This window comes from Microcaecilia unicolor, chromosome 6, assembly GCF_901765095.1.
Source record: "Microcaecilia unicolor chromosome 6, aMicUni1.1, whole genome shotgun sequence".
Lineage (NCBI taxonomy): Eukaryota > Metazoa > Chordata > Amphibia > Gymnophiona > Siphonopidae > Microcaecilia > Microcaecilia unicolor.
In genome coordinates this window covers 262,046,371-262,060,432 of record NC_044036.1, presented here as the reverse complement: position 1 = coordinate 262,060,432, position 14,062 = coordinate 262,046,371, and the positions used below count along the sequence as shown (strand labels likewise).

The 14,062-nt window shown below is 44.8% G+C and overlaps 1 protein-coding gene across 2 annotated transcripts in view; it reads left to right on the top strand.

Annotated features, from left to right (window-relative positions):
* The window catches only part of PTGS1 (prostaglandin-endoperoxide synthase 1), a 150,275-nt gene that overhangs the window by 61,439 nt on the left and 74,774 nt on the right, over positions 1-14,062 (top strand). For both annotated transcript variants that reach the window (XM_030207297.1, XM_030207296.1), the window contains exon 5: positions 13,030-13,173. In XM_030207297.1, coding sequence (XP_030063157.1) covers positions 13,030-13,173 — 144 coding nt within the window. The remainder of the gene's footprint in view (positions 1-13,029; positions 13,174-14,062) is intronic.

Genomic DNA, 14,062 nt, shown 5'->3' with positions numbered 1-14,062 from the left:
AGACCGAAGGTCCATCAAGCCCAGTATCCTGTTTCCAACAGTGATTAATCCAGGCACAAGTACCTGGCAAGATCCCAGAACAGCAAAACAGATCTTATGCTGCTTATCCTAGAATATGCAGTGGATTTTCCAAAGTCCATCTTAATAATTGCTTATAGACAGTGGCGTAGCTAGGGTAGTTGACACCCAGGGCCGATCATTTTTTAACACCCCCCTCCAAAATCCAGTACTAGGCATACCAAGAATACAAAACACTCATGACCTATAGAGCAATTCTACCATACCATAAGCAGTCATTTCTACGAATCACACAAGGAAAAGGAAAGCATCTTAAACACTACAGTGAGCACTAGAACATCAATTCACCTATTGTAAAACGAAACCAGACAGAATAGTACAGATCGTCGATCCTGCACAGTCAATGACAACTGAAAGCCATGTCTTTTTCACAAACACAGATACACCCTTATCCACTATAGAATAAGTAGTAATATTTAAACTTTATATTTAGACAAAAATTAAACTGAACCCCCCAAGATGACAGACTCTGCATACAATGCAACACCACAGAAACAGAAAATGCCTCTTAGTACTGTGCAAAATATAAAGACAGCAGATGTAAATTTGAAAAAAAACTAACAAATACCAATCACCACTTTACAAATCAACAAATAGAAATAAAACAAATATAGAAAATAAAATAATACCATTTTATTGGACTAATACATTTAGCTTCCAGAGGCCAAAACATCCTTCCTCAGGTCAATACAGTATAGTACTGTTACAGTATCCTATCCTGACCAGAGGAAGGGGGCTTTGTTCTACGAAAGTTAGCCAAAATGTATTAAAATTTATTAACACAGCTACAATACTACTTTATCCTAAAGCAAAAAAGTAAAAATATATATTTTATTTACAGTTTGTTGTCTCTGGTTTCTGCTTTCCTCATCTTCTTTTCACTGTCTTCCTTCCATCCAGCATCTGTCTTCGGTCTCTGTCTGCCATCCAGTGTCTGCCCTCTCTGCTGTGTCCTCCATCCAATGTCTGCCCTGTCTCCCTGCCCCTTCCATCTACTTCTGCCCTCTATCTCTGCCCCTTCCATCCACCATCTGCCCTTGTCTGCCCTCTCTCTCTCCCTCTTCCATTCACTGTCTGCCCTTTCTATCCCTTCCACCCACTGTCTGCCCTTTCTCTCTGCCCCTTCAATCCACCATTTGCCCTCCCTCTCCCATCCATCCAGGGTCTGCCTTCCCTCTTGCTCCCCCTTCCATCCAGGATCTGCCCCTCTCTCTGCCCCTTTTTTTCAGCCCCCAGTTCCAGCCCCACTCTCCCACCAGTCCCCCGTTTCAGCCCCAGCCCTTTTCTCCCACCAGTCCCGAGCTTCAGTCCCCAGCCACTTCTCCCTGTCCCCTTTTCAGCCCCCAGTTTCAACCCCAGCCCTTTTCTCTCATCAGTCCCAAGCTTCAGCCCCAGCCACTTCTCCCAGTCCCCTTTTCAGCCCCCAGTTTCAACCGCAGCCCTTTTCTCTCACCAGTCCCAGATTCAGCCCCAGCCATTTCTCCCAGTCTCCTTTTCAGCCCCCCAGTCCCCCCAGTTTCAGCCCCTGCCCCTTTTCAGCCTCCAGTCCCAGTACTAGCCCCCTTATCCTACCTACCCTCCTTTTCAGCCCCCATTTCCAGCCCCCTTCATCCACATGCCTTATATTAGGGCCCCCCTTTTCAGCCCCAGAACCATTCTCCCACCTGACTCATGCATGCCCCATTTCCCACCAGCCCCAGGTATGGCCCCCATTTTCCCATATGGCTCCTACTCAGACCCCAGTTCCAGCCCCCTTCTCCCATCTGAGAGCCCCCTCCCCTCCTTCTCCCATTCGAGAACCCCCTCGCCTCCCCACCCCAGTCCCCTTCAACCATCCAAGAACCCCCTCCCCACCCCTTCTCCCATCCAAGAACCCCCTCCCCCCAGTCCCCTTCTCCCCTCTGAGAACCCCCTCCCGTCCACTCTGAGAGCCCCTCCCCACCCCAGTCCCCTTCTCCCATCCAAGAACCCCAGTCCCCACCCCACCAGTCCCCTTCTCCCATCCGAGAACCCTCTCCCCTCCCCAACCCCAGTCCCAGTCCCCTTCAACCATCCGAGAACCCCCTCCCCACCCCCTTCTCCCATCCGAGAACCCCCTCCCCCCAGTCCCCTTCTCCCCTCTGAGAACCCCCTCCCGTCCCCTCTGAGAGCCCCCTCCCCACCCCAGTCCCCTTCTCCCATCCAAGAACCCCAGTCCCCACCCCACCAGTCCCCTTCTCCCATCCGAGAACCCTCTCCCCTCCCTAACCCCAGTCCCAGTCCCCTTCAACCATCCGAGAACCCCCTCCTCACCCCTTCTCCCATCCGAGAACCCCCTCCCCACCCCACCCACTTCCCCCATCTGAGAACCCCCACCCCACACCCTTCTCCCATCTGAGTCCCCCCCCCGACCCGACCCACCTACCAGCTCCATTCTCCTGCCACCACCCTCACTGCCTTTAAAAAATAATTTGCGAAGCACAGGAGTGGCAGGCAGCGCCTCGCGTCTGCCCTGCTAGTAAAAATCTCATTGACGTTGTTGGGCCTTCCCACACTGAGTCCCGCCCGCCCTCGCGGTAATAGGAAGTTACCTCAGAGGAGGGCGGGACTCAGTGTGGGAAGGCCCGACGACGTTGAGGAGATTTTTACTAGCAGGGCAGACGCGAGGCGCTGCCTGCCACTCCGGCGCTTGACAATTTTTTTTTTAAGGCAGGACAGGGTGGGAGCAGCGGGAGCAGAGCACCCCCCCACCCGCTGATACCCGGGGTGGACTGCCCCCACCGCCCCGCCCTTGCTACGCCACTGCTTATAGACTTTTCTTTTAGGAAATTATCCAAACCTTTTTTAAACCCTGCCAAGCAAACTGCTTTCACCACATTCTCTGGCAATGAATTCCAGAGTTTAATTACTCATTGAGTGAAGAAATATTTTCTCTGATTCATTTTAAATTTACTACTTAGCAGCTTCTTTTCGTGCCCCCTAGTCCTAGTATTTTTGGAAAGAGTAAACAAGCGATTCACGTCTACGCGTTCCACTCCACTCAGTATTTGCTGAAGCGGCAACTCTCCCCTTGATGTTCTATTGAGATAAAATTCCATGAAAGATTGTGACCAATCAGGTTGTGGCTTCCATCATTTGAAAAATAAATTGTGAATTAGTGTACCAAAGCTATTAACATTGTGCAGGTTTGTGAAACAGAGTGGATAAACTGGAGGAAGTGGACAACATTAGAAGTGATTTAAAAAGATTAGAAGAATGATCTAATATCTGGCAGTTAATGTTTAATGCAAAGAAGTGCAGAGTGATACACATGGAGTGTAGAAATCTAAATGAGCTATATTTGCTAGGAGTTGAGAGGCTAATAAGCACAGAGCGAGAGAGGAACCTTGGGGTGATAGTGTCAGAGGATCTTAAGGCAACAAAACAATTCAACAAGGCAATAGTGGTTGCCAGAACGATGCTAGGCTGAATAGAAAGAGGCATTTCAGTAGAAGAAAGGAGTGGTTAATGGCCCTGTACAAGTCACATGTAAGGCCCCTTTTGAAGTATTGTGTTCAGTTTTAGAAGCCATATCTCGCTAAGCACATGAAAAATCTTGAAGTGGTCAGAGGAAGATGACAATAATGATATGGGGCTTGTGCCAAAAGACATATGAGAAGAGAATTTGACCTCAATATGTATATCCTAGAGGAAGGGGGGGATAGGGGGATATGATATAGGCATTTAAATATTTAAAATGTATTAATTATGCAAACTAATCGTTTTAAAAGATGGGTGAAGTGGTAGAGCTAAAGGTCATGAGTTGAGGTTGCAGAGTGATAGACTTAGGAACAACATTAGGAAATACTTTTTCACAGAAAGGGTTATGGATTCCTGGGATGCCTGGAATGCCTTCCTGGGGGATGGTGAAGACAAAAACAGTATTGGAATAAAAGATTGCATGGAATAAATACAGAAGATCCCTATATAGAATAATGATGGAATCAAATTAAAACAAAATTTAAATGACTTCATAGCTGGAGTGAGTTTGATGGCAGCTCTGTAAGTAGGCAAGAAAGACCAATGCCAGGCAGACTTCTACAATCTAGGTCCTGTAAATGGCACAGTCAGATCAGGATCATGACTGGAGTGTGCTTCGATGACAACAGCAGTAGTTGGAAAATAGAACCAGAGCCAGGCAGACCTCTATGGTCTGTGCCCCAATATTGACAGGGAGAGATTGAGATATGGTATTCATATACTTAATCTCTTTCAAAGCAATCTGCTATGATTGCTGGTGCTATTGTGGGGGGGGGGGGGGGGGGGGGGGGAGGGGTAGAATCATAAAGTTGATATTAGTGAATAAATGAAGCTACTCAGCAATGAGGGAGGGGAAGATATTCTTAGAGACCCTTTTACCAAACTGTGGTAAAAAGTGACCTAAGCGCATCCTTAAGCGGGTCATTCCATTTTTTCCACATGGGTGCGCTTTTTCTATTTTTTTGAATTAATGACTATGCACCAATTTTCCCATTAGCGCATGACCATTAGCATGTGAGCCCCTGCCGCCACCTGTTTTGTAGGCGGTAAGGGCTCATGCTCTAATCAATTATCACAGAACATGCTTACTTTCCTTCCCCGACCATCCCCAGCTCAAAAAAATAAAATCTATCCAATCACAAAATTACTACTACTACTATTTATCATTTCTATAGCGCTACAAGGCATACGCAGCGCTGTACACCATACACAAAAAGACAGTCCCTGCTCAAAGAGCTTACAATCTAGATAAGACAGGTAAACAGACAGAACGATTAATAAGGGAATAAATAGGTAAGGATAAAGGACAGGGCAAGTGAGTAGTGAGTAGTGGTTAGGGGTCAAAAGCTGTGGTAAAGAGGTGGGCTTTTAGTTTGGACATGAAAATGGCTAAGAACGGGGCTAGATACACGGGCTCAGGAAGTCTATTCCAGGCGTGAGGTGCAGCAAGACAAAAGGAGCGGAGTCTAGAATTAGCAGTAGAGGAGAAGGGGATGGATAAGAGAGATTTATCTACAGAACGGAGTACCCGAGGGGGGGGCTTAGGGAGAGATGAGAGTGGAGAGGTACTACAGGATGCCTGAGCGTGCCCCACAATAACGCCTTTTTTTGCTGCAATAAGCATGTGTTAGTGCTTACTGCAGCTTAGTAAAAGGACCCTTTAGGGTTGAAAGCAGTGGTATGCTGGAGTGGGCTGTCATGGCCTTGCAAGAGCCCTTTGCTAAGTTTTTAAGAATTTTGGGAGCCAGTTGTTAAAGTAGGCCTCCGCATAGCTACTTTAACAACTGGCTTCCAAAATGTAGGCATGGGACCCCTCCTGAATTCTCTTTTACTTTTGTTGGTGGGGGTGCTGAGTCCTGCCAGCCAAGTAAATAGACTACTGCTGCTTCCCGCTCCTTGTTTCCAGCTCATGCACGCTAGAGAAGTCCCAGCATGCTGCTCAGAGCTGGAAACAAGGAGCGGAGAGTGGTGGAAGTCTATTTATTGGCTGGTGGAGCTCAGCATCCCTGCAAGCAAAGGTATGCCTAGTGTGCCTGCATAAGGGAGGGAGAGAGAGAGGTATGCATTGCCCCCACCAGTCCACCCCTGGCACCCACAAATTGCAGGGCTGACTATGCCTGGAGAGAGAGAGAACCCATTGTTAAACATTTACCAGCACACCTCTGGTTGAAAGCAATAATATATTCTAAGATTGCATCATGTAACTGCTCATATGAGGTTGGCAAGGCAAGTTTGCCGACTGCCCTGTTTATGATGCCAGTCATGAAGAAGGGGAACCTGCGCAGAGTGCCAGATACAACTCTGGATGTCTTATTAGGCAGATTGGATGAACCGTACACCATGCACTAAAAAATCATTTAAATGTTTCAGCAGAGGGGGTGTGTCTGGGGTGGAGAGTGGGTGTTTCTACGCTAATCAGTTAGCATGTCTGTATTGACACATGCTAAGTGCGCTCATGCTAATTTTTGGTAATGGCTGCATATTAATGGCAACATTAGTGCATGGTCATTAATACAGAAAATGGAAAAGCAGTCATTTTCTGGCTGAGCTAAAACATGGCTTTAGTGCATTAAAAAACCCATGTAAGGGCGCGTTAAGGCCACTTTTTTTGCGCAGCATAGTAAATGGAGCCCAAAGAATTTTAGAAAGAAAATGAAAACTCGGTTATTTCCATTGAATTAAAAGAACTGAGTCTGGGTTTGACTATTATAATAAACCAGCATGGTAAGGAATAGAAATTTTTAAAACAGAATGTCTTGAATTCAAGATTTACCCACCTGTTTACTAAGCTGCGCACTTTGAATGAGCTGTGTCAGCATTGCCGCAAAGCAGCCGCTAGCATGGCTTAGTAAACGGGGGAGTGGGGGGGGGGGGTGTGTTAGTTTTCAAGATTATGTTTGATGGTATCATGAGTTAATTTTTGTCTTCTTTTATTTATTGTTTTTAAATTTGTTATATTTTAAGGCCCATTTTACATAGATACTGGAACAAGATGTCCAGGTTGAGATGTGCTTAGCACTGGTAGTATTTTAGGAAAAGCTCTGTCAACCTGCAGGAGTGCACCTGTATTTGTCAGCATGTACAGTGGGAACAGCCATTTTAGAAATACACACATGGATAAGTATATACCATCTGAGCAGTTCACACATAACAAAATAATAATAAGATAAGGAAAGAAACTACAATAGTAACAGGACAAAAGAGAGAGAGAGAGAGAGAGAGAGAGAGAGAGAGAGAGAGAGAGTTAGTTTAGCACAAGCTGCAATTCAGTGTTGCCAGGTGGGCGGTTTTACCGCCCAATTGGGCGGTTTTCCGCGACCCGCCGCAGGAAATTTTTGCCCGCGGCGGGTTGCGGTTTTTTGGGCGGTTTTTTAGGCTTCCGGGCGGCTTTTTGGGCGGCTTTTTGATTTTTTTCGGCCGCGGGGGGCGGGGTTAGTGACGTTTTTGGGCGGGGTTAGTGACGTTTTGGGCGGGGCCGATGACGTGGGAGGCGGGGCCGATGACGGGGAGGCGGGGCTGATGACGGGGAGGCGGGCCCGATGACGTGGGAGGCGGGGCTGATGACGGGGAGGCGGGCCCGATGACGTGGGAGGCGGGGCCGGTGACGGCGGGGGCGGGGCCGGTGACGCGGGGGTGGGGGTGTCAGGGGCGGGGTTTGTGTTTGGGCGGGTTTTGGGCTGGTTTCTGGCCCGGATTGGGCTGGAAAAAAAATTTCTACCTGGCAACCCTGCTGCAATTGGCACTGTTTCCACATTTAGCTGTCCATTTTACAAACCTACACATGCATATGCTGCCAGTAAAGTAGTGAGCCCACAGTTGAATATGCTTTCATTGTGGAGTCAGAAATAAATAATGGAACATTATGAGAATGACTCCCTTAACCTCTCTTGTAAAGAGCTGGATGAAACAAGCACTTGTTTGAAATTTGTGCATAACTCTGAGCTGGTGTAAAACCCAATGGGGATTTTTTTCTCCATACATGTATATTCCCTTTGGGGAACACGTGTAGATTTTTCCCTCACACAAGCCTTGCCCAAACCAAGCTCTTATCTTGTCCCCTTGATATCTCTGTGTGGTGGTAGAAGGGACTCTGCAGTGACATCAGTGTGCGGGTTTGCTGTACACCAAGGCCCCCCTTTTACTGCCGCTCGGAAAAAGGAAATTCCGGGCGGGGGATGGAAATGGCCATGCAGTAAGTGAAACACTTGCTGTGCAGCCATTTTCAGGGGTAGCCCTTTCTACCACCTACTTAGGAGGTGGTAAGGGCTCCCATGCTACCATAGCGGTAACCAGGCAGTGAACGGTGCTGCTTGATTACTGCTGGGTAAGACCCCGGCACAAAAAATTAAAAAAAAACAGATGCACCAGAAATGTCGTGCATTGGGGGCAGGCACTACCACCAGACTTCTGCAGAGCCCGGGGGTAGTGCTTGATTGGCGCACGGTAAAGCAGCGGTACAAGTACCGCCGCTTGTAAAAGGGGTCCTTATTGAGGTATGGTTAATGTTTATGTTATAATTGATTACTATTTACCACTTTGAATGGTTTTAGTGGTATGTAGGAATTTTAAATTAAATTAAAATGAGTCAAAACCAGGGCTGGGCACTCATCTGGTAAATGATTAAAATACTGGCATTTTGCCTGTCTCCTTACCACCTAAAATTAGCCAGCTCCTTATAAATTAATCCCTTCATGTGGAACTTTATATTAGGGCATGGGGAAGGGCAGGGAGTGCACCTTGTAGTTAACATGGATGTCATTTATGTGCATTAATTGCTATTGTAGCAGGTAATGCAGTACAGTTAAGCATTCATTGATTGTTATTATTATTATCATCTTCTTGAGCCAGCTGATGCATAAGACAGACAGATGCATCTTTCACACTTGTTGGTCTTGTGTTTCATCAATTGCTTCTGACCAATTGATACCCGTCTTAGTGAGGTCTTTTCAACTGTTTGATGCCACATCTGTCTTGGCCTTCTTTTTCCTTCTGGTTTCCTGTTCATGGCTGGCTTTGGTATGCCATTCTTAGTATGTGCCAAAATCATCAAAGTCGCTGGCAGCCACATGTCCATAAATTTAGCTAATTGCATTCCACGTCAGTGGCTTTGCTATAAACACATGATAGGTTTCATTATCCCTCCTTAAGAGCACAGATGTCTTCTCCAAAGTGTTGGGAATAACCCCAACAGTTACTAACATTTACTGTTGATGTGAGTTAACTGCAAAACTTTAACATGGTGTAGCAGATAACTCCCCCACCACCACCACCACCACCACCACCACCACCAAGGAGCCTATCAGTATGGACTATTGTTAAGACAGATTAATTTACCACTAACTCATGCTATTTTAGTAAGGGCCTATATGTGTGCAGCGTGTGTCAAATTGGCATAACCACTTGGCTAGCGCATGTGCCTGATGGTAATTCTGAGTTTGGCGTGTGCCAAAAACACGCAGTAGAAAATAAGTTTCTATTTTCTACAACGGGGGCGTTCCTGGCAGTAATCTGCAGTTGGCGTGTGCTGTATGGTTACCATTCAGGTAACACGTGAGCCCTTACCACTAAGTCAATGGATGGTGTTAAGGGATGAAGTCGTAAATAGACATGTGCTGGTTTTCATTTTGCTCTCCACTTTTTCCAGATGTGATGGAGAAATGGTCCAGCACGTCATACACGTGCCCTCACTACCACAGCCCATTTTTTGGCACACCTTTATAAAAGCACTTATCCCTGAATTCTATATAAGTTGCCCAAATTTGGGAGCCCAGGGCAAATATGTGCACAAATTAATTAGTTAACGAGGCATTTACCTTCACATAATACATTTAAAATATCTAGAGAATACCTCACGCTCCATTATCTAATCAGCAAAGGTCTTTCTTACAAATCAATCCTTGTCGCAGGGTTCACATATCAGAGTACCAAAGTTTAGCATTCTCTACCCAAGGAATTAAGGCATCTAGAAGATTGTCTGAGATTCTGTACATTACTGAAGGCTTTTCTATTAAGTACATATCTTATCAAAAGACAATAAACTAATGCAGCCGTCTCTCTTATATGTTTCAACATAACCAATAATACTCTTGCCTAGCATTATTACAAACACACAATTATTTCTAATATGTTAAAATGTTATAATTAATTTTCTGACTGTATTATATTTTTGATGTTTTTCTTGATTGTAAGCTGCATTGAACTTGAGCTTGTTCAGGATAATGTGGGATACAAATGTCATAAAAAATTAATAAAAAATAAAAATAAATAAACAATAATTGGGAGTTAATTGGCAAAAGTTTGGATTTGTGTGTGCATCTGTCCTACTCACTATTCTGTAACATCTGCACCTAAATTTCATAGTGTGTAACTCAAAATGGACATAGGTATAGGAGGGGTAAAGGTAGATCATGGGGCATTCCCAGATTTTAGGAGCGATGTTACTACTACTACTATAAATCATTTCTATAGTGCTACCAGTCGTACACAGCACTTCACAGTTGAACATGAAGAAAAGACAGTCCCTGCTCAAAAGAGCTTACAATCTAAATCAGGACAGACAGACAGGACAAATAAGGGATAAGGGAAGGACAGACAGATAGGACACATAGGGAAAAGGGACTATTGAAGAGAGGAAGACAAGATAAAGGTTACGAGCAGGTGACAAGTTAGGAATTGAATGCAGCATCAAACAGGTAGGCCTTTAGCCCGGATTTGAAGGCGTTATAGAATAAGGCCATATCTACACCTCAGTTGGGCACTGGCATTATATCAGATTTCAATAAGTGTAAATTCATTGCCCAACATTACTTGTGAGACCTGTGCTAAGCTAGTGTTTTGCAAAGGGCATGTGCTCTTTGAAGAATACTAGGTTAGCATGGATCTTTTCAGCACCTAAGTTTGGGTACCAGTTATTGAATCTGGCCCATAACACGCAGTTAACACACAGAAACAGTCTGGGGGTTTTCAGTAGTTTTCCTGCTACTGTGCATTACTTCATTTTTAGAATTTTTCTGTCGGGGGTGTGGCATGGGTGGAAAGTGGGTGTGGAAGGTGTTTGAGTAGTTAATGCTCTGCACTTAGCATATGCTAATTATTATTTTTTTTATTTTTATTTACTACATTTGTACCCCGCTCTTTCCCACATACAGCAGGTCCAGTGCAGCTTACATAGTAAAAGAAAACATCTTACATGGTAAAGAATACAGTAAAAACAAGGAAATGTAGGAACAGTATTATAAATTGTGATGATCATAACTACAAAAGTCACCAAAAATTGCGTGCACAAATTTAGGTGTGCTCCCGATTTGAGCATACAATTTTATAGAATAACAAGCCAATTAGTGCCAATAATTGGCTTTTTAAAAATTAATTATTGACATGAATTAGATTTAATTGGAAGTTATGTGCATAAATGTGCGAGATCTGCACCTAAAATTTACATATGCTCCAAAAAAAAGGGGGGGGGGGGGGGAAATGGAAGGTCATGGGCGTTGTGGGGTGGATTGAGGACATGGTTTTGAGTTACGCATGAAATTATAGAATAACGATGCACCGTGCATAAATTTAGGTGTGGGCATTTGCACCATGTTTTCATTGGTATAATCGGCGGCACCTAGATTTATGTTTAAATCATTTTTATTCAAACAAATTAACAGTAAACATTGCATTTCTGTTGACAAGTAAATTTTTTATTTTCCTTTCCCCCCTCCTTTCTCTCTCCTATCCCCCCCCATTCCTCCCCTACTCTCCCTCCCCCCTTCCTTCCCCCCTATTAACTAACATCACATAACTTATAAATTTAACAAATGACTTTGTGCTGATGGAGTCAAAGTATTCCAGAAAGGTGTCCACTGCTGTTGGAATTTTCCCCCCATCATTAACAACATTCGCTCCCACCACTGTTGGAGAGTGGGGGCTATGGGCGACAGCCACTCCACCAGGATAACTTGCTTGCCAACTATCACCGCTCGTAAGATGAAAGCCGTAAATCCTATTGTCAAAGGCCGCTTCATCTGAGGCTGACCAAACAGAAGGGCCGGGCTGTGCATCCAGCGTTGATGCCATATTGTATTGACATATTTTATGATTACCCTCCGAGCTTCCTCAATTTTTGTGCATGTCCAAAACATGTGCCCTAAAGTGGTGCCCTCTGCTCCGCACATCGGGCATTCCCCCCAGGGCGACAGGCCCATATAAAACGCTCTCCTGGGGGGTATGTGCACTCGAAGAACAAATTTATATTGTAATTCCCAATGTGTGGACTGGTAGGTCACTCATCTGAGCGAAAGTAGATGGGATTGCACCATTGCCGGCATGATATCAGCCTGAAGGTCTGCTGTCCACTGCTGAGATAGTGTCTTGTAATCCGGCTCTGGCATGGTATCCTTTATGTGACGGTGATGATGGGAGAGTGGCACCTTCTGCTGGGCCTCTAAAGAGAAAGCCAACGCGAGTTCCTCCTGCGCATCCTCCGCAAGGTGCTCCCAAGGCAGTGACGCTGCATAATGCTTCAATTGTCCATAGTAAAACTGATCTCCATCCAGGAGGCCAAACTCTTCCTGTAAATCCGCAGATGTTTTCATGCATCCCTCCCGGGTCACCACCTGTAGCAGATATTCTAGGCCTCGCTTTTTCCATCTCCTAAACGCCCCATACATATGACCCGGTTCAAAGGCCACGTTATCACAGATAGGTAGGTATGGGATGACCTTCACCGAGAAATGATGCATCTTACAGACCCATTTCCAGGTCGCCACTGCTGATCCCATAATCGATGTCTGCTGCAATGCCTGTGGAATGGGCGCTCCAGTAGAATGCAGATAATTGCTGAAGTGAATCCCCGAGGTGAGGTCTAATTCTGCTATAGTATCTGAAAAGTCACTCGTACCTTGGAACCAATCATTCACATTCCTCATCCCACTGGCCACGTTGGTGGCACCTAGATTTATACGTGACCTCTCTGTTTAAGCATTAATTTTATAAACTGCACTGAACTTTAGGCACAGCATATAGAATACAACTTAAGTGGGGGGGGGGGGGGGGGGTTCGGCATCGATTTTTTAGGTGCTTTATATAAAATCTAGCTTCTAATGTATAGTAAACGCAGGACCACTTACTGCTTCCTAAATAGGAGGCAACAAGTTCTTCCGCGTTAACTGGGAGTAGGCACCGCACATTAATCTGAATGTTAACACATGACCTGCAATAAAAATAATAGTGAGAACACCCCCTTCTTGATGCAGCATTATTTGTGGGCTTGCCATGAATTAAAATCCTGTGTTACAGTGCGTTAAGCCCAAAATTTAATCCACTTTAGTAAAAAGCCCCCTAGTTACTTATAACCCAGGTTAACAGTAAAATAACTTGTCTTAACTATAGCCCACTTAATTGGATGACCAGTTGCTGTTGCTTTGTTATAACTAATTTTTTTCTCTTTTGTATGTTCTTTGATAGTACGAGCCAGCTTGATCCCCAGCCCACCGACTTATAACTCTGCATATGGATACCTTAGTTGGGAAGCCTATGCTAATGTCAGCTACTACACTCGAATTCTTCCTCCTGTGCCATTGGACTGTCCAACTCCTATGGGAGTCAAAGGTAATCAAATACCACTCAGCAAAATCTTTTCAGTTCAGAATAGGGTTTCATGCCTCATGGTCGTGGAATATAGAGCAATTTCTGCCATTCTACTACTACTATCATTTCTAAAACACTATTACATATATGCAGCTTTCTACACAAATGCGTTAGAGATGGTACATGCTTGACAGAACCTGCAATCTATTTAAGACAGACAAACAGGATAAATAAGAGATTAAAGAGTTTCTTTTATTATTGGCATGATCAAAACAACATGGGTATTATACAGGCAAATAAGGGGTTAAGATTTTAAAGCAGCCTAAAAAAGGTAGGCTTGTAGCCTGGATTTGAATAGGGTCAGAGATGTATCAGCACAGAAAGATTGAAGGAACGGAGTCTAGGTTTGGCATGGTGGAAAAGGGCACAGATAAGTGACCTATCCAATGGACAGAGTTCCCGGGGAAAGGTGTAGGGAAAGAGGAAAGGTGTAGGGAGAGATAAGAGGAAAGATAATGAGAAGCTGCAGAATATATAAACTTATAGGTCATTAAGAGAATATTTAGCACTATATTGAAATGGGTAGGAAGACAATTAAGTGGCTTGAGAAGAGTGGTTATGTGAATGTAGCATCACTGGAGGAAGGTCAGTCATGCAACAGATTTTGAATAGACTGAAGGGGAGAGAGATGGTTCAATGGGAGACCTGTGAGGAACAGGTTGCAGTAGTCTAGGCGGGAGGTGATGAGAGTATGGCTAAGGGTTTTGGCAGTGTGTAAGGGATACATTTTGGTGGTTATAGAGAAAGAAATGACAGGTTTTAGCAGTCTGTTTGGATATGTGCAGAGAGAAACTCTAGAGGTTTTGTTCTAAATTCCAAACAAGGGGTTAAGGAACCACACAGTGTTTAT